The sequence below is a fragment of the Diadema antillarum genome, unplaced genomic scaffold (assembly GCF_040938485.1).
Source record: "Diadema antillarum isolate AM-2024a unplaced genomic scaffold, OU_Dant_1.0 seq00000570_RagTag, whole genome shotgun sequence".
Taxonomy (NCBI): Eukaryota; Metazoa; Echinodermata; class Echinoidea; order Diadematoida; family Diadematidae; genus Diadema; species Diadema antillarum.
In genome coordinates this window covers 1,024,261-1,043,826 of record NW_027271508.1, presented here as the reverse complement: position 1 = coordinate 1,043,826, position 19,566 = coordinate 1,024,261, and the positions used below count along the sequence as shown (strand labels likewise).

Below are 19,566 nucleotides of genomic sequence, written 5' to 3'. Positions count from 1 at the left end.
TTGTGCTGCATTGCGTTTACAACATGTTCCTGGCGGACACGGCAGTCACGTTTCAGGCCACCATACGTGGATGGACGGGATAGACATGATGCAACGCGTTGGGACAGTTGGGACAGGATGGGCAAACATGACATGCCAGGATTGCTGTGGATACCATGTCAGATCTTTAAACCATCCAAAAATTTGCCATTGCAGTCCCACTGCTAATGAGAAACCTTGTAGGCGGTAATGAAACTGAGTAGATGCAACAAAGTGTGGTGGCACATAACAGGCCACAACAAAACTTGGAGGTGGTTCATCATGGGATGCAACAGCGAATATTGTGTAGTCTGGTCTGACAAGATGCCATGAGAATGATATCTGACAGCTGTATGTTCACCTGAGCAAGGACCGGAACAAACAAGACTAAAAAAATAAGGGGGGGGGGGGGGGAGCAGAATATCCCATCTACCCACGGCGCACTAAATTTCAGGTAAACAAGACTGCCATGGCCGCTGGGAACATGGTAGCATTACTCATGTGCATTTAAGTTGAAATTCAGGCCATTCTCTTCTAATTACTGTTCTGTTCTGAAGAAACTAGCTGAAAAGCAATAAGTACTTTTACAATTTCAGCTGTAATAGGACAGCTTTGATGGGGTTTGCAGCTTTCTTAATCTTTTCAGATCACTTATAAGTTACATTACTTTATTTTCCCTAAATGCAGATGGCCGATGGCAATCACAGACATGGATTATAAAACATTAAACTGAGATTTCTATGATATACTTGAAAAGGTAAATGCTATAAATATCTGTCTTTTCAATATTCAAACATATGAATATGGCTTTCCATACATGTGAAATCAAATAATGAACAAATTTTCAACGGTTTGAATATGGCACAGTCAAGACAAATCCTACCTTTCTCTCTAAGTGTCTGTCTAGGCGTTGCCTAGCTTCCGTTTCTCCACCAATCCACATTGGTGGGGGGACATCATCCATCTCAAAACCTGCAGAAGAATCAATGAAAATGTTGTCCAGTATAGCCATGTTTACCTCTTTAAATTGAAACGAATCACCGATTGGGGATAGAACAACTTGCAACTCTAAGCTAGTTGGATTTGCACAAGTCAATTTCCACCTAGAGTGACAAAAAAAAAAAAAATCTCCACAGAAGTATGAAGAGTGTGAAAGTCGAATCTGATGCCTGAGTCAAAGCTAATATTTATTCTCCTGTTCTGATAAACTCATCTCACACAGAGTTAACTGTATTTGATACATCCTCACCAGCTTCTTCTGACACAATGAAGGTTGCTTTGATTCTGCTTTCTTGCTGTTTGATATTTCATGCAGAAATTAATAATTTAGAACACATGTTTACATGACCAAAGCTCAATCCTCCCGGGAAAACTTGCCCCGGCGTGCTAACCAAGTCTTTTCTCATTAGTGGCATGCCAGTTCAGTGGCAAATGATTGCATTTGGAGTGACCTTCGTAAATAAAGATAAATTCCCACCCACAAAAACAGAGAAGTTCATATATTATATACAGGGGTAATGCAATTAAAGATGTTGTCAAATTAGACATGGAAAAATTCAGTTGGAAAAATGATAGATCTGTTATTTTCTATTTCAAGTTTCAAGTTTCAAGTTTATTCAAAGTTTCCACAATACAAAAATTACATAAGAACAATAATATGTAACAAGGAATGCATTGTTGAATATATGCGATTAAAACAATTTGCAGAATAATTGAATATAAATTGACAATGCATGTAGAAGCATTATAGATGTAAAGTGGAGGGGTCTTAGAAAAGCAAGCTTGTATAATAACACCCCTGAAAAGGCAAGTTAAGACATGTCATATAACAACTCACGATACAAACGTATTAAAGCCATAGAATAATTCTAGTGGAATCCCTCAAGAAGCGCAGCAACCACACCCCAGAGACCAAAAAAATTGACACCAAATTTGTTGCTCCCCCCCCCCCCCCCTTGAGTCAATTTAAAATTTATTTTATCAGCTAGTGATATATGACCACAAGAGGGAGCAGCAATTTTTTTTTTTTTTTAAACTTTGTGGTATGGTCTCAGAACCCTCACTTCTCCACAGGTAAGGACCCTTATTTCTCTAAAAGGTCTTCAGTTCAAGAAGGCTTGTGGCACTCACCTAATTCCTCCAGTGTGGGGATGCCATATTTGTCATCATGGTTGGGTTCAATGTAAGTGTTGAGTCCCTCAACATCTTCAGCCTCAATGGCCTCCACTGGATACACTGGGATGCCCATCATCGAGATGATATCCTGGAAACGCTTGTACGTCAAAGGGGGCTCATTGTTGTTGAGGGCCAGTATCCTATTGGGTGGGGGGGGGGGGGGGGGTGGGTCAGACAGACAGGGGGACAGAGAGACACATGGATAGAATGGTCAGTAGTTGTCTGATGAACAAAAATTATCATGAATATGAGTTGAGGGGAGGGACAATTATCAGATGGGAACAGCACAAGCAGCAGATGTAACACAAAAAGTGGTATTAAAAGAAAGGGAGAGCAAAAGAGAGATACAAAGGAGCAGAGAAAAGAAAAGGGGGAGACTGGCAATATGTGAATGTAAAAGTGAACAAGGATATCACTAGACTGACCAGAAAGGCATTTGTCAGTTTGGCAACTAGGTTTCAAAATGGACTGGTACTTTCATTTTTATTTGGGGCTACTACATATCTTTTTCGAGCCACAAAAATTTCAGATGTAAAGACTTTAGTGGCCCAAACAGGCCAACGGACAGAAAGATTAGTGTCAAGCCCTATAGTATGCACAAAGATTTGTACTGCATAATAAAAAGACTCTCAGAAGCAAATATAATACAAAAGAAAGACAAACGAGCAAACATAACAAATGAATGCCCCATCGTAAGCATGTGAAGTCAGGGCACCATTCTCAATTGTACTTACTCTTGGGGTCATACAGCGTATGTGAGACTTTGCTGATAACCTTGACCCCTGCTTCCTGAGCAAGGGTACTGATCGCCTGGTCCCTGGTCCTTCCATAAGGCTCTGAGTCCTCTTCAAATGACAGTAACGTAACTTTCCATTCCTACAGCAGGAACAAGATTCAGATAGAATACTGTAAAACATGATATATTCGCGGCATGAAATTTTCGCGAATTGGAGCCGACAGCCTTTTTCGTGGCATGAAATTTTTGCGAATTGCTACTGGCATTCAATGCATGTAGTGTAGACAAAAGCTTTCGCATGCATTTTAATTTCGCGAATTTTGGCACTCGCAAAATTCGCCGAAATTAAAATGCACGGCGAAAATTTCTTGTTTTACAGTATGTCACAACATTATGGGGGAGTCTGCGTTTGGGAAAAAAAAAGTATTTTACAGCAAAATTATCACCAAAGTCTGGTCAAACCACTTTTTAACCTGTTGAAAACAAGTCCCGAGTATACTTAGGCAAGCGTCTATGGAAATGCGTGTTGTAGCAAAATCAAACCATCCTCAAATGGGTTAATAGAAAATGAAGGCATTTCATATAGATATATATTTTTATGCCTCCGCAACGAAGTGGCCGGAGGCATTATGTTTTCGGGTCGTCCGTCCGTCCGTCTGTACGTCCGTGACGTCCCGTTTTGTTTTTGTCGATATCTCAAGAACCGTGTGGTGTTTTACATCAAACTTGGTATGAGGGTATATCCTTGGGGATGATACTTTGTGTGGATTTTAAGGTCACAGGGTCAAAGGTCACAGGTTATTTTGTGAAAAAAAATTTGAAATTTCATGTTTTTCTCCATATCTCGCAAATGGTTCAAGGTATCTTCATGGAACTTAGTATATATGCTTGTACCAATGGGCAGTGATTATCTAAGGAAGTTGGGGTTATGGGTCAAAGGTCAGGGGGTCAAAGGTCAAGGTCAACTCCTCAAAATATCACTACTTCCTTAAAATGCAATATGCCTGAAGGGTTTTTTTTTTTTTTCAAACTTGATGTATGGCATGTATTACCCAATATATATTTTTGGGGAAGTTTCTTGCCAAAAGGTCAAAGGTCAAAAGGTAAAAGGTCAAGTGAAAGTGCTAAATTGCACTTTTTCCTCCATATCTCGAAAGTAACTCAAGGTATCGTCATGAAACTTACATATTTATGCATGTTGCAACCTAACAGTGATTCTCTTTGGAACTGTGAGGTCAAAGGTCAAAGGCCAGGTTTAGATAATGCTATTTTCCCATTTGATACTGAAATTATGCTTTTTCTCAATACCTTGAAAATTACTCAATGCATAGACTTATAAAAGGGTCAAAAGTCAAGTAAAAATCATCAGTTCCCCAAATACCTGCACTCTGACATTTTAATCATTCATCCAATTGAACCTAGTTCTAGAAAAAGTGAACATTCAGCACATTTGTGTCAAACCTGTCATTTTAATATTTTGCCAATTGTGTGAAACTGTCATCACACATTGTCAAGACATTGTACTATAGACCTATTAGGAGAACCATGCATTATGGCGGAGGCATATCAGTAGCCGTAGCGATATATCTAGTTTTCATAATAAAGTGAGGCAGCTCTGAAGTTTCTTTCACTCTGCAGAGTTTGACATAAAATTCCATTCCATGATCAAGGTGACTTTGACAAACAGCACATTATTAACGAAGAAAAAAAATCAAAATTTTGTTGTCTTTTCTTCAAAAACACACATGATAAGAATGTTACAGAATTTCAACAAGGTCAAGCTATTAACATTTTTCCTCTTGCATGGTTTCAAAACAAAAATATTATGGACATACAGACTGTAGCTGATTATTCACTATTAACTACAACTCATCCCCCTTTGGGTAGTAGTTGCTTTATAAGTACTATGCTACAATAACTGTATAAGAAGAAAGTGATGTAAATAAATCTAGACGACAATTAGAGGGAGTCTGAGAGAAGATGACATCACTTCATTTGATTTACGTGTAACTGTTACTAATATCACTTGATCCTTTGCAAATGCATGTGACACTTTTACGGACATTCACTCTTTTATTTTCATTAAAAAATGTTCAGTCTCTTTGATTTCACTCAATCTATTTATTGTAGGTCAACATGGACGTAAAGTGGCAATTCACCTTGAGCAAGCTTCCTCAACAGTCTTGGCATTTTCTAAATACGAAAACATTGACATTTTCATTGAATTCATAGGAAAAAAATAAAACTTGACAAAGAGACTATGGAAAGAATTGAGCTGAGAAGCAGGTGAAGGTCCAGGTTTTTAGATCCATTCGGCAATAAACATGGCAATAAAGAATCAAAACACGTGGATAGACACATAAAGAAGTTCCAAACATAATGGACTCTGAAGGATAGGAATAAGAAAGGACAAGATGCTTGCCACTGAGCTGATATCCAGAGTACAATGCACAAATGGGTAGCAAGTAAGATTGAAGAGAGCACAGTGCTCTGAATGGATGGCTGAAGGTATGACTGTGAAAGGACATGACATTTGCTTTCAAGGTGAGTATGAATGAACTCCCAAAGTTCATGGGTCATGGATGTGGCTATGTGCACATCATGTACATTGCACATAATGTAACACCATTGTACTACAACAATAATCAATATTCATTTGTTCATGACACTTAGTACCTATTTCTATCCTTCAAAAAAAGATACTGTATTACCTACACTGTAGGCCCTACTACTGTAAAAGTGGAGATTATCGCAAGAGTGATTTTCCACACTCAGCTGGGTAAGACACGAGCTTTGCATGTTTTTAATTCTGCGGAATCAGGACATTAATTACTGGAACATATAGCATGCAAAAATATTAGTGTGCTTTTATTTTTCACGCAAGCTTCTTCTTACGCAAAATGCGTGAAAATTTCCACTTTTACATTTGTATCTCATGCAATTAATGAGGGATGTACAGGGATGTTATGGAGCAATGGGACAGAATAATGTCACTGGCACCCTTCAAAGTTGACACAAAACAAACAAACAAACAAACAAACAAACAAACAAATAAACGCTATACCGCCATTACCGGCAAGTAAAATATACAATGATACCTCTAGCAAGGAGGTGGCTGCCTCTACACAGCTCAGCCACACTTTGCTCACCTTGAAAAGCCTTGGCAACACATCTGCAGGCTGACCCCGCACCAGAAACAGCCTGGAGTTGAGTCTTCTCAGACTTGAATCAAGATCTTCCAGGCACTCTAATAAGAACCTGTAAGTGCGAGACAAGGCAATGTTCACAAAGTGTCTTTTTATACAATGTGAGTTACACTCTTTTTATCTTCATCAAACATATTGTAATACATCTACCTTACTGCAGCATGGTTTGCAATTGTCCTTGAACTTTCATTAAGAACTCCAAAACACTGCAATATGAATAATAACATGAATCAGATATGTAAAAAAAAAATGCATGTACACAGTATTGAAAGGACATCTGATTCTGAGTCACATCTTTTTGTTGTAATTTCAAGCATTCTAAAACACTGAGCAACCTGATCTTTGAAGTGAGTTTTCTCTATTTGAATAAAGATCTACAATCAAAGAACATAAAAACCGTAAACATGAGTAAACCAATTATAGTCTTCAAGTACTTGCATCACCTCTTTCCATCTCATCTTAAAAACTTCAAACTGTTATTCTCATAGAAAATTAGCAAGGTAGTCACAGTTTGAAGAATGTGTAATTTTACACACTACAAGGTATGCAATTTCATAATTTAGTCACTGTCTTTGCCGAAGGCAAAGAGAACCTGCTACTTCTTTGTTGTTAGAGGGTGCTAATATTCTGGAAAGGAAATTGAGTAAGAGGAGACAGTCTTGAAGCCAGACTAATATGCAGGAGAATTCTAAATACAGTACACTGGATTTGCACAAGAGCAGTCTCTCTGCAACGTGCTGGTGTAACGTGCTGGATTTTCCAAGCAGGTGCCTGTTATTCATTATTTTTTATTTTTTTTGCCCTGCCCTGGATCAGCATAGTAGTCTATCCATTTAGACCCTGAAGATTCACACACACGTGATTTCATTCTTGCTGTTAGTGGCATGAACTTTGGTGTACGGTGGACTGGCATAGACATCTCACAAAGATTAGAGTGCCTTTGTCTGCCTTTTACACCCCCCCCCCCCATTTTTACACTTTTTAACTTCATCACGACCAAAGTGGATAATGTGGTACACCACTATCACTGCATGACACATTATGATATCTTTAGTATTCAATACCACTATCAGAGGCATTCATTTGCGTTCAAGTTGAGGCAGAGAGAGAGAAAACAAAAGAAAAGAAAACTTGTAAGGGCAGCATTTCTAACATTAATTTGTGTCTTTACAGTTAAACAGTCTAGAGAACTATATGGTATTAAAGAAAAAAAAACACCTGTATAATCTGCACTGTAGGAATTAGACCAGGGACAGCATCAGAGCAATAATAATTGTGCAGATTATCATGTGCCACACAATATTACTTATATAGAACACACATGTTCAAGGTGAACATTTAGCTAAACTTTCAACTTCATTGGAAGTCTCAAAATATACATTGTAGGTCTTCATGGTGTCAAAATTATCGTGCAGGTGAGAATGACTTGCCACAATTATCTATAAATGTACTTCAAGAAATGAATGCATGATATTTGAGAATTTGCTTATGTATAGAAGCAATAGAAATATGGAGTAACACTTATTTCAGTAAAAATTCAGTCCTTTGAGCTTTTTAAAAACTTCACTGACATTACTCTTTGAGCATACTTGTACAATGTAGTTTAAATTCAACTAATTCATACTAGAAGATCTGCAACCCATGACTCCGCATGCAGTGACTGGGGGTACCATCATACCCTGGGGTTGCAGCATTGGGCCGTACAAATGAATGTATAGAAAAGTAGCAATTGCTTGTGCTAGTCTTTTGCTTGAATCCATTAAATAAGCAATTGCTTGCTGCCCACAAGTGATGGCTTTGAGACAGAGCATTTGCTTAAAAATGTATGCATAATGATAATGGACCTTTTGCTTACATGTATTCTTGCTAGCAATTACTTAATCGCTTTTTTCAAGCTCTGTAAAATGAACTTGAGCTTTTGCTTTTAAATGCTCCGTGATTGTTGTAAGGGCAACGTTTGCTTGTGTAGGGGCAAGCAAAAGTGTTTAACACAAGCATGAGGTTCTAAATGTATAATATAATGGATTTAAGCAATTGCTCGAGCTTGCATACAGCCCAATGTAGAGCACCTGTGTTTATACTATAGGATGCAATTTCACACTGCTGTCATGGTGGCAAAATTTTTGATAGCGATTAGTGATAACAATCCTAATGCCAGTTCATCCTTGTTAACTACGAGACCTTTGTTAACCATGAATAATGATAATTTTTTTTTTCTTAAAAAGTGTTACCCGGGATGGTAATCAAAGAAGAGATCATTTTCAAGATTCTTTGCTTTTTAATTCCCTTTTAATACACATGTGGTAGATACAGTAGGCCCTATAAAAAGCAAACAATCAATATGATTTTTGTGCACATAGACCTTGTTGCTTCTCATAAGTCACACCAATAATGACTTGTAATGTACATTTTGTAGCAAGCTCGATGAGCTTGACTAATGATCATGGATTGCTCAAAGGAAATCATGTCCAACATATCCTATGCATCACATCAAATAACATGCACACACAAAAAATAATCATTAAAGACACCCTTTCATAACCTCTCAGTCTCAACAAATGTAGGATTCCGTATCACACACATGCAATATCAAATTCAAGTTAAATGGTACTGTAAAGAGCAAAAGCAACATGAGTGAATAGCATTCATGATCACTTTTACAATACTGTAGCATTCATATACAGCTGTATGCTTCACAGTTCACCTGATCCGTACAATGCATACTGCCAATGTCAAAATGCACTCAAAATTATCACTGCTACAGCAATTTATCTTGGGTCTGAGCACACAGACTATGTTCACGCCATTTCACCCAAACAGGGCACAGGTTGGAATCTGGCTTGGCTCACTGCCAACATCTCCAACTAGACCACTCCCCATCATGTACATATTTTTATCTTTATGTACTGTGTGTAAACACTCTCACAGAGATGAAAGAGTGATAGTCAGTTGGCAGTGGTATTCTATAAATATCTTGGCAGCAGAATTTTCCACTGTACACATTCTTATCACAGCATAATGAAAATAAACACATAGGCCTAGTGAGCTTTCAGTATTACATTTTCTTCATGAAATTTTGCAAGATGAAGCATTCAGTGATAACAACCACCATCATAATGTAAAAGTGAATATTTTTGAGTGACAAATTTTTCGCACCCAGCAGGGTACTTAGATTAATTTTGAATGTTTTTAATTCCGCAGAATCCAGACACAAAACAACTGGATCATAGTGTACAAAAATATTCTTGTGCTTTTTTTCGCGATAGCTTCTGGTTGCGTGAAATGCTTGCAAATTTCCACACTGTGAACATTTTCACTTTTACAGTACATTGAAATGTTAAAAGGGTCTGTCTATAAATGTTCAAATACCGGTAAACACTTAAGTCATCTCATTCAATTTTGATTTAATCCAACAAAATAAATTAGAAAGATATGCATTCCTGGATTCCATTGATATTGTCAGTTAGATTCATCATGAATAAAATCTGCATAATTTCAAAACAAATATTTTCATGCCAGAATATTTTCACAAACTAAAATGTCCCCTCTCCTTGCACTCCCATTATTTCCCTGTCACAGTAAACTTAAATGCAAGCACACATGATGAATAAATTTAATGTACATGCTTGTACAATGTATCTCATGCTTTTACTGTTATGTACAAAGGACCCACTGATTTAGGTGCAACAAGCATGAAATGTGCATGCATGTCATTATGTACTATGGTATAATATACATTTGTAGGCCTATACATTGTATAGGCCTACAAGTGTACAACATACATGTGTACATTTATAGTTGTACATTGGACAATACTTCCAAAAATGCCATAACTACACTGTACTGTTGTGTTTCTGATTTCTCCTCACAAAAAGAAACCAACAACAACATTGCCATGCTATTGTTGTAAGCCACATTCAAACACAGGAGTTGTCAGTTTTATCAGTTAGCATGACACATTCCATTTCAACAGACCGACCGACTATGTATGTCAAAATGCACTCAAACAGTCCATTCTGCAAAAGCAGTTAGTCTAGGCAAGTTCTCTCATACCTCCTTGTTCTAGGGTCTGAGTACACAGACTGTTTACTTTGACTTGGCTCACTGCCAACATCTGTGGCAAGACCACTCCCCGCCTCCCGGCCGAGGTACATGTATTTTGATCTGCACGTACTTTCTGTAAACACTCTCAAGGGATTTTTTTTTCCCCCACATGTAAATTTGTGATAATTATATTGGGAGTGACATCCCTAGCAAAACAAAAGTATTCCATTAAACATTCTCATCACATGTATAAGGTAAATAAACAAACTGAGATAATGAAATAAACGTGTAAAGCCTACATTGTCATTGTTTTCATCAATGAAATGTTACCAAAAGAAGCAGGAGTGATTTCTATAAAGTTAGAAAGAGGTGTGTCTGCAGATTTTTCACTTCAAAATATTTTCTTATAAACCAGAATCTTTCTTTTCCCTGCACACCCAGGAATCATCAGCAATAAGCAAGACCATCCCTCAATGTGTTTCTATCTGCACACACTGCATTAAGTAAACACTCACAAGAGAATACCAAATAGTCACCGTGGGAGTGTTTTTTTTTTTAAAGTATAATAAATAAGATTTCTAACCATTTTCATCACAGTAACTGTATAAGGTGAATAAACTGTATAAGGTGAATAAACTGTATAAGGTGAATAAACTGTAACACAAACTGAACATTGATCGGTAAAAAAATAAACGTGTACAACATTATTGTCATCAATGAAATGTTACCAAATAAAGCAATTGAGTGATATCTGGAAATTTAAAAACAAAAATGATTGTGTCTGCAAGATTTTTTAACTATACAGTATTTTCATAAACCATAATGTTTCTTTTCCTGGCACACCCCAGAATCATCAGCATGACCACTCCCCTATGATGTAATTTCATTTGCACATACTGTATTATGTAAAAACTTGAGATGTTAAAAAAAGACAAAATAAATGTGTACAGCGTTACTTTCATCACTGAAATGTTACCAAATAAAGCAAGAGTGATTTCTGGAAAGGAAAAAGAATTTTGTCTGCAGGATTTTTCACTACAAAATATTTTCATGAGCAAAAACTTCCCTTTTCCTTGCACAGTGACACCCACGAATCGTTTCCTCATCATGCCTCAGATTGCAGTAAAGAAATGAAGAGGAAATCTTTGAGTGATATTTTCAGAAGTCAAATCTGTTCTTATACTACAGATCGCATGCTGCAAGATGACAATGTGAATTGCCATGAAGAAAGGACATCACTAGGCAAGGACTTTGTTTTTGCTATTTTAGTACCAGATACATATTCTCATACCCATATTATTATCACAAATGCTTTTTTTCCCCTATATTTTCTCCAAACTTCAAAAAGTGACAATATTGCACAATCCTTTCCTGGGTGGAAACTCTGATCACAACACATCACTTGTAAGTTGTATTGTTGGACCCTGCATGCATCCAGTTGTAAACACTATGCTAAATGCCAGAATCCAATAATGATGTCAAATAAATTTTACAACTACATTGTGGCCAATACTATTGATACAGCCAAGCCGATACCTCAAAAGCAATAAAATGTACAAACAGGCAAATGTCGGGAAGTACAAATCTTCAGATTGCTCTGGAAGAGATGGCGCTTTTAAACATGAAATATCAATTTAGGCACAAGTGCACCTGTAGAATTCTTTTGCACATCCACAGAAAACTGACAGCTGTTCGAGTAATTATAGTAAGTTGGAACTCCAGCTCTTGAAACTCCTTGGCAACATCAAGGAGTTGTCACTGTACACTGCTGCATACAAATGTATCATCCAGAACAACACTGTGGGTACAGCTGTTATCAATCCATGCAAGTACATTGTACATGTACATGGGTCATCTCTCTGCCACCAAGTCAGCTGTTCCCTAGCTCCAGCAGACAGTCCAATGTGTATGAAAGTATCCGTTGTATTTTCCAGTTGGTGCATGCTGACAGGGAGGTCCACCTCCCTGATGCAGATGATGTGGGCACAGTAGTGAGTGCTAAAAGTACAGTGCATTTTGCTTGCAACAACATCTCCTGGCATTGCATGCCATGGTGTCATGATCAAACGCACACAGATACAATGTACCATTACCACATACGCTATTCAGAAATGGTAACTCTCAGTCCAACTGTAATTCACTTCATGCACACATCGGTCTGCAGGAAGACTTTCAGCTATTTCTGTCCCTCTGTTAAGGACATCAAGCTGAGGGAGAACCATGTGTGCAATTCAGAATACACATGGACACTTTCAGCACAGAAATATAAAAGGTGATAGCTCACAGCTTGAAGACACAAAACGGGTGATCTCACCCCTGCACTTTTCCATAAACCATGCTATACATTACATTGCCATTTACATTGAAAAACAAATGTTAGGAAACAATGGGTGTACTCTTAGTGTACATATACCTCAGGCCGGCAGTAATAAATCAATGTATAAAAATAAATCAATGATAATGATGTGATGTAGGTGCAAATGGTTGGATGTCAGCCTTGGTCTAGTGCAAAATGGTGGAAGATTCACTATTAGTAATAGTAATGAAGATGGCTTCATGCTTTACTACACAGTCACAAGGTGTTGTTCCTGCACCAGCACTAGGCTCTAAAGGCATTTGGTTACTAGACTTCTTCAAGACTCTGGATGGCATTTAGTTACTAGACTTCTTCATGGCTCTACCCTTTCTTCTTCTTTTTTTTTCATGATTTTGAGAAATTTGTATTAAAACATGTATAAAACACAAGAGGGATTTCTAAAGTGTTCTTTTTTTCCCATCAAGTCACTTCTTAAAAACAATGAAAAAGTATGTGGACCCAAGTACATGTATACATATTGTACAATTATTTTACAGATTGATGGCTTTATTTTTTCATGCCACCATTGAATTATTGTTGTACAATATGTATGTTTCTGGCAGATCACAGTGACAGGGGTTCGGCCATGTCTGCCATAAATGCCCCTGTACTTTATCCCCTACAAATTCCTGTTATGCAGAATGAAGGCTAATACCTCATCACCATGGATAGAACTGCACGTTAACATAATAAAAGGAAGTTCTGCAGAGCAGCAGACCAATTACAGTGTACAAATTGTATGTTAGTCTATTTTGAGAACAAATTGGAGGGATTGTTTGATGACAAATTATCAATGTGATGATCATACTCTAATGACATGTGTCAGCTATTCTTAGCACTAGACACTGAGGACAAAAGAAAAAAGAAAACTACACCAGAAATCATTAATTTCTGAGCAACAATAGTGACTTCAGATTTTTATGAAGCTTGGGTGCTATGAGTAAAAGGAAATGAAGAAAGACTGGAAATGGTGTTCAGGAGATCAGGGAGGACCAGTAGGCAGATATGGAACAAACCACTATAACTTGTATGCAAATCTGCATTTATTCTTTCCACTCTCCCTACCTCCCTTTCATGCCAGCATTACTCCATCTAATCCAATGCCAGTACAAAATAACCCCTTTCCTTTCCACTATAATGTATCATGCTTGTGTCACAGTACCCATGTATACAGTTTTAAAAATACTAGCAAGGTCATTTATGATAGGAAATTCAATAAGCTTAGCCTCTAGTCTACATACATTGTAAGATCACAAATGATGAAACCATGTATACTTCATGATGGCACATTGGAATGTAGCCAAACACAGGCATTTTGTTTTCTACTGTAATACAAAATGTTGGAACAATATTATTCTAGATAATCAGACTGGCAATGCTACTGTGACAGACCAGTGAAAACTTCAGCAAAATAGAGAAATGATAATTATTGCAGGACTCTACACTATTTTTTCCTTTTTTTACAAACTAGTCCTTTAGGGGTGGAAATCTACCTGGAAGGAAAACCTATTTTCCCAAAACTAAAAACAAGAAAAATAAAACCCTAAAAATAATCATTTCACATTAACATCAACCACAAAGGACTTTTGTACATTGCTAGTAATCTTTTTAGCTTGAATATGGGGCTGTGATATAGTGAAATATACAGTATACTGATGTATACTTTGTTATATTTTACTTCTTTTGTATAAAAAAATACCATCCACTTATCAGTACTCCAGTCTATGCACCAAACAAAATCTTACTTGTAGAAACCACTTAAGGTTCAAAACTAATTCAAACACCAACTACTGGTACTGCCATGCTTTAACCTTGCTGATCTACAAAAGGAAGTCTTGCTAAATAAAAAATTGCTCTTTTGTTTTGTTGACTGAGTCAGGCATACTTGCAATCTATGTAGTATGTAAGATTATAGCAAATTATACTTTGATTTACCTTGATAATACCTATTAAGTATACAGAATTTATATGCCCCTCAGCATCACCTCGGTTCTTGAAGAATATAGTATTATCATTGTATACCAAGTTACATGTGTAGGGAAATTACTGTACATCATGGGAAAATAGCATCTGGGTCAAAAGAATGTGACGATTTTGTATTCCGACTGTAGGACCTACAACTGTACTCCTCAAAAACATACTCGATACAAGAATCCTTTTAGGAATACATGCATCTACATGTTGTAGTTTGTAAGAATGGCAAAAGGACTTTTAAACTTGCAACACAGAAGTGACAGCAAACAGGCAGCACAGATGTACACCAAGTTGGTCTGCAGTATTTTTCAGATGTACGTATAGCGATATCTGTACATGGAAAAGTCCACTTTCCATCATGACCTCTTAAACATGCAGCACTTTCCATTAATTTGCACTTTAATTTTCACTGCATTGTTGTATCTGAATTGGGGCAAGTCCAAGATAATGCGCGCGTTACGTATGGGACATTCAGAGACTTTTATGACCTGAAAAATAGTGTTAATGGCCTTTGATCATATGGAACTTCATCATGGTGATTGATATCTAGGAGAAGTATAAACATGTAAAAAATTGAGAAAAATGACCTTGACAATTATATTCTAGAAGAGAAAATATGTGCCGTTACGTATGGGACCAGAAAACTTTTGTTTTTTTGAACATTTTTTTCAACCTCAAAACTCTCTGAAAGTATTTCATTCTACAACTTGTAACTCACTGTGATGAAAGTCACAACACTCAAGATTATCACAGGTAAGTTTCATGTCATTAGGCAAAAAGCTCTAATTACAGGTTCTAATTAAAGACAGACATGACGTGTTACGTATGGGACAGTTACGTATGGGACAGTTTGTCCCCCATTCATTTAGTGTGTGAAGAACCATGTTTATGGGTATTTTGCATAATTATTGTAGTAAAACCAGTTGAAACTACTCAAATACTGATCCAGATTGTCAAGGAAACATTATTCCCCGAATATTCACCATCATAATCATATTCAATCATATTTTTATATTCTATGACCAACCTGAGTATGCATGCCCTTTGTCCCCCATTCGTTTAGTGTGTGGAGAACCAGTTTATATGGGTATTTTGCATAATGATTTTGCAAAATACCCATAAACAAATTTTTGCATAATCACTGAGGTAGAATCAGTTGAAATTACTCGAATGCTGTTCCAGATTGACAAGGGAACAATATTCCCCATATATTTACCATCATAATCATATTTAATCATATTTTTTATGATCAACCTGAGTATGTATGCCCTATTTTTATCAGGATAGTTACTACTGAAAAATTGAATAGTTTAAAGTGTTTACTTCCATTGATGAAGGGCAGTTTGCCATTTAGTTTCAATAAAAAATGACTTGACACAAGAAATATTAATTTTGATAAATAAGCAATACCTGCTGCGTGGAACCCCTGTGATCGAGTAGATATATGATGTCTGTCTAGCAGTCAGGTCATTGATTCGAGTCACACCTCAGTATGTATACCCATGAATTTTGTCGTGGCTACTATTGAAACTGAATAAGAACAATTTGTGTATCACTTGCAATAAAAAAGAATTATTTTACTTTATATATTTTTTTGTATATATCACAACCATTTCAAATTGGATCTCCATCACATAAACTTTGAATTCCTCTAGTCTTAGGATTGTATGCTCTTTAGTAATTCATATAATTGGTTTCCAATCATCTCATTAAACGTTGAAAACTGAATCCCCATTTCTACAAAAACTATACCATCCCTTTAATGCTGATTTTGTATTTTGCCATTTTCCCCTCCCCCTTTCTGAAAATTGTTCAGTCAAGTACATGCATTGTTTCAAGTGTCTAAAACTCAAAAAGTAGCTACAATGCTGGGATGCTTTCTTCAGGATGATTTACCATTTGTGTACTGAGAGACCTTCCCAGCTAGCTACATGCATTTACATGCAATATGTATGAGGATGTCCCATACGTAACGCATTTGTCCCATACGTAACATTATTTCAATGCCTAATAGAATATATTTCTTTTACTGTTTTTTCTTTTTTCTATGGTATTTAATTTCTCTAAACAATAAATTAGAACTTTCCAAAAGGGCATTAAAATATCCTTAGCAATTTCAGAAAAAACCTAAAAAAATGACCTCAATTTGTTACGTATGGGACATCTCATGATAGGACACGAGCTAATTTGCATAATCATTTGCATAATCCCTAAATTTTTATACCAAGTTAAACTATTTGATGAACTTCTTATGTCCACATATTAATTACATATCATTTGCTTTCCTTTGAATTAATATGAATTTTTATAAATGTCCCATACGTAACGCTGTGTTTCACATTTATGCAAATGAAGCCCTTGAAATTTGCATAAACTTATATAATATCATTTTTTCCTCCATGGAAATCAAAACTTCAACTCATAAGCTTCAAAATGATACCAAACATGTCAATATTGAGCAAAGATGAAATTTTGCCTTCTGAGGGGACCTTATCTTGGACTTGCCCTTTGACAGACATCCATTCCACCAATAATCTGTCGATACTGCTGTTTTTTTTTCCCAAGTTGATCAGCAAAGTACGGTGTATATCCATAACTACAACATAATTACAAGGCAGCAAATAGATGTGAATAAAGCAAATTCCCATGATAATCAAGATCATGTCCTATCGCGCTCAATGACTATCACCAACATTTTGACCACTATCATTCTTCTCTGACTCTGCATAAATGACTCCATCTGACACATTGTATGTCCTACCACTTCCATCTCTGTTTTGATATTAATAAAAACACATGCATGCAGCATAAAATGACCATCACGCAGCAAGTGTGGACACATCATAGCCTATCGCATGCATGATGCCATGCTATATTCTACATACCAACTGTCCCTCTCAATTTATCCTTTTTTTTTAACCCTCTGCTCTGTGCGCCACATTCATTTCTTGACCACATGTACATGAGGTGAAGGTACACCTGTAATTTACTGTACGTGTGTGAAATTTGGGCACATTTGACTTACTGGCACCGAAAGGGCAAATTATGTAAAATGTTCAAGATCATTTCCAGAGACTCCAACCCAAAGCACCTTCTGATCTGGAGATTCTCCCCTAGCAACCCCTAGCAAACGGGAGACTCCAAGTTGATGGGTGCGGAGCGCAAAGTTCCTACATGTAGGGTTCCAGATGCTCTCTAGTGCTATTTAAGGCTTATTTTCTTCAAAATACGATAGAAATAAGTAAGAAATCCTTTCCAACGGGAGACAAAGAGCCAGGGCGGGAGAAATGAAATCTCAAGCGGGAGAACGGGAGATTTTGCAAAAATGGGTGTTCTGCGGGAGATCTCCCGTCGAAAACGGGAGAGTTGGAGTCTCTGCATTTCTAGTCTACCTGTTTTACTTTACAGTTTTACTGTGTTCTCACCTCCATCTATTGACCCCTTTGCTACATGAGCCAGCAAACCAGGGATCAAGAATGTAGATACATCTGAATCCATTTGCGCCTTTAATGCCTTCCTTCAGAGCTGGATTATCATGTAATCGAAGACCTTTGCGAAACCAGTGAACGAGGCAACCACGCTTTTCCGAAGACCGCTTACGCTTTGGCATTGCAAGGCGTACTTTACTGGCGATAACGAAAGGTTAATCTAGATCCCAAGGAATCTAGAATTGAGTCCCCTTTTTGTAATAGAATAGCAGAATGAAAACAAAATGTCACAATTATAAGTTCTACTAGGTTTATTGGTTTTGTGTCTTTCCAAGTAGCAACAAGAGCTAGAGTGATTCAGTAGGGTCAGCGTGACCTTGGGCTCCACAGGGCTCTACACGTAAACTACAGGCTTTTTGAGCATGTAGTCGCTAGATCTCTCTGGAAACGCCTCTCAGTTCAGACAACTGGAGGTGATGGGTTTAGACTAGAAAGTCTAAAACTTGTGTAGACCCTAGTCTACAGAAGTCAATATTAGTAGTAAATCTCTCTCCTGATCTGTTAATAATATGTCCTCACGAGAACAACCGATCAACCGGCACGAATTTTGTCGAAATTCTCGACACACAGCATCATGAAGATGTAACGAAGAGATTCCACCGATGTCGACATCACACTGTAGAAACCAGACGACAGCCCAGAAAATAACTGGTTCCTTCAACCACTAGAACAATATGCTTCAGTCACCAAACTCCAGCTGTCATGTCGTTTCTTCCTCGGTGAATTAACCGCTAAGAGATTACGAAAAGATTCACAAACAGATCTCACAATTTGTGGAAAATGGCGAGTGATGAGCGGTAGAATATGCACTGGTATGGCGAATGGCGTACAGAGCTCCTCTTCGTAGACGGCAATAGTAATCGCATTACAATACAGCGTTGAATGTTATAAGAACTATTCCATACGGTTATCATTACATAGTTACTGTCTGCGCAATGTCGACCGTCAAAGCAAAGCAACACAAATCAACCCACCATCGCATGGCCATCAGGCTGCTGGCGACCAACCGCGGAGCCAGCATGAAAAGCAACGTGACCCAGAAAAACTGAAAAGGGCATGCTTGCCATTGGTCCGCAAAAATTGCATACTAATGAAGTCACGTTGCATTTTACATGGTATGGTGGCATCAAAGAGAACAAACAGTATCGAGTAGCAGAAAATATTTTGTGACAAAAGGGTGTAAGGTATGAACGACGGGGAGTTGGGAGGGGACCTAAAGTCAGTTATATGATAACAGAAGTAAATCATTATTATTTGAGGAATGATCATAATGGTTTATCCTCCCACACTTCCGTTAGAATAATGTCTGAGATTCAATTTTTTGGAAAGGTAAAGATGGTTACACTGTGCTGTGTGTGATACGTGTTCAGCAGGGGCGAGAAGGAGAAGAGTAAAGGTTAGAGATCAAGGAAAGATAATGTGTCTTTTTATGAAGTGTCTTGAATAAATTTCGATGGAAGGTGTATGAATGATTCCTCACCGTAGGTCTATGGGCGTGACCATAGGATGTCCACTCGCGAAGGAGAATTAATATGAGAAAGTCAACTTCCCATGGTGTGCGATTTCTAC

At 37.4% G+C, this 19,566-nt stretch overlaps 1 protein-coding gene across 1 annotated transcript in view; it reads right to left on the bottom strand.

Annotated features, from left to right (window-relative positions):
• LOC139735363 (cryptochrome-1-like) overlaps positions 1 to 18,953 on the bottom strand; it is a 41,851-nt gene extending 22,898 nt beyond the window's left edge. The window contains exons 1-5 of the mRNA XM_071646115.1: positions 17,935 to 18,953; positions 6,079 to 6,187; positions 2,924 to 3,069; positions 2,149 to 2,333; positions 902 to 990 (exon numbers count right to left, since the gene is read on the bottom strand). Coding sequence (XP_071502216.1) covers positions 902 to 990; positions 2,149 to 2,333; positions 2,924 to 3,069; positions 6,079 to 6,187; positions 17,935 to 18,119 — 714 coding nt within the window. The 5' untranslated portion in view covers positions 18,120 to 18,953. The remainder of the gene's footprint in view (positions 1 to 901; positions 991 to 2,148; positions 2,334 to 2,923; positions 3,070 to 6,078; positions 6,188 to 17,934) is intronic.
• Positions 18,954 to 19,566: the final 613 nt, after the last annotated feature.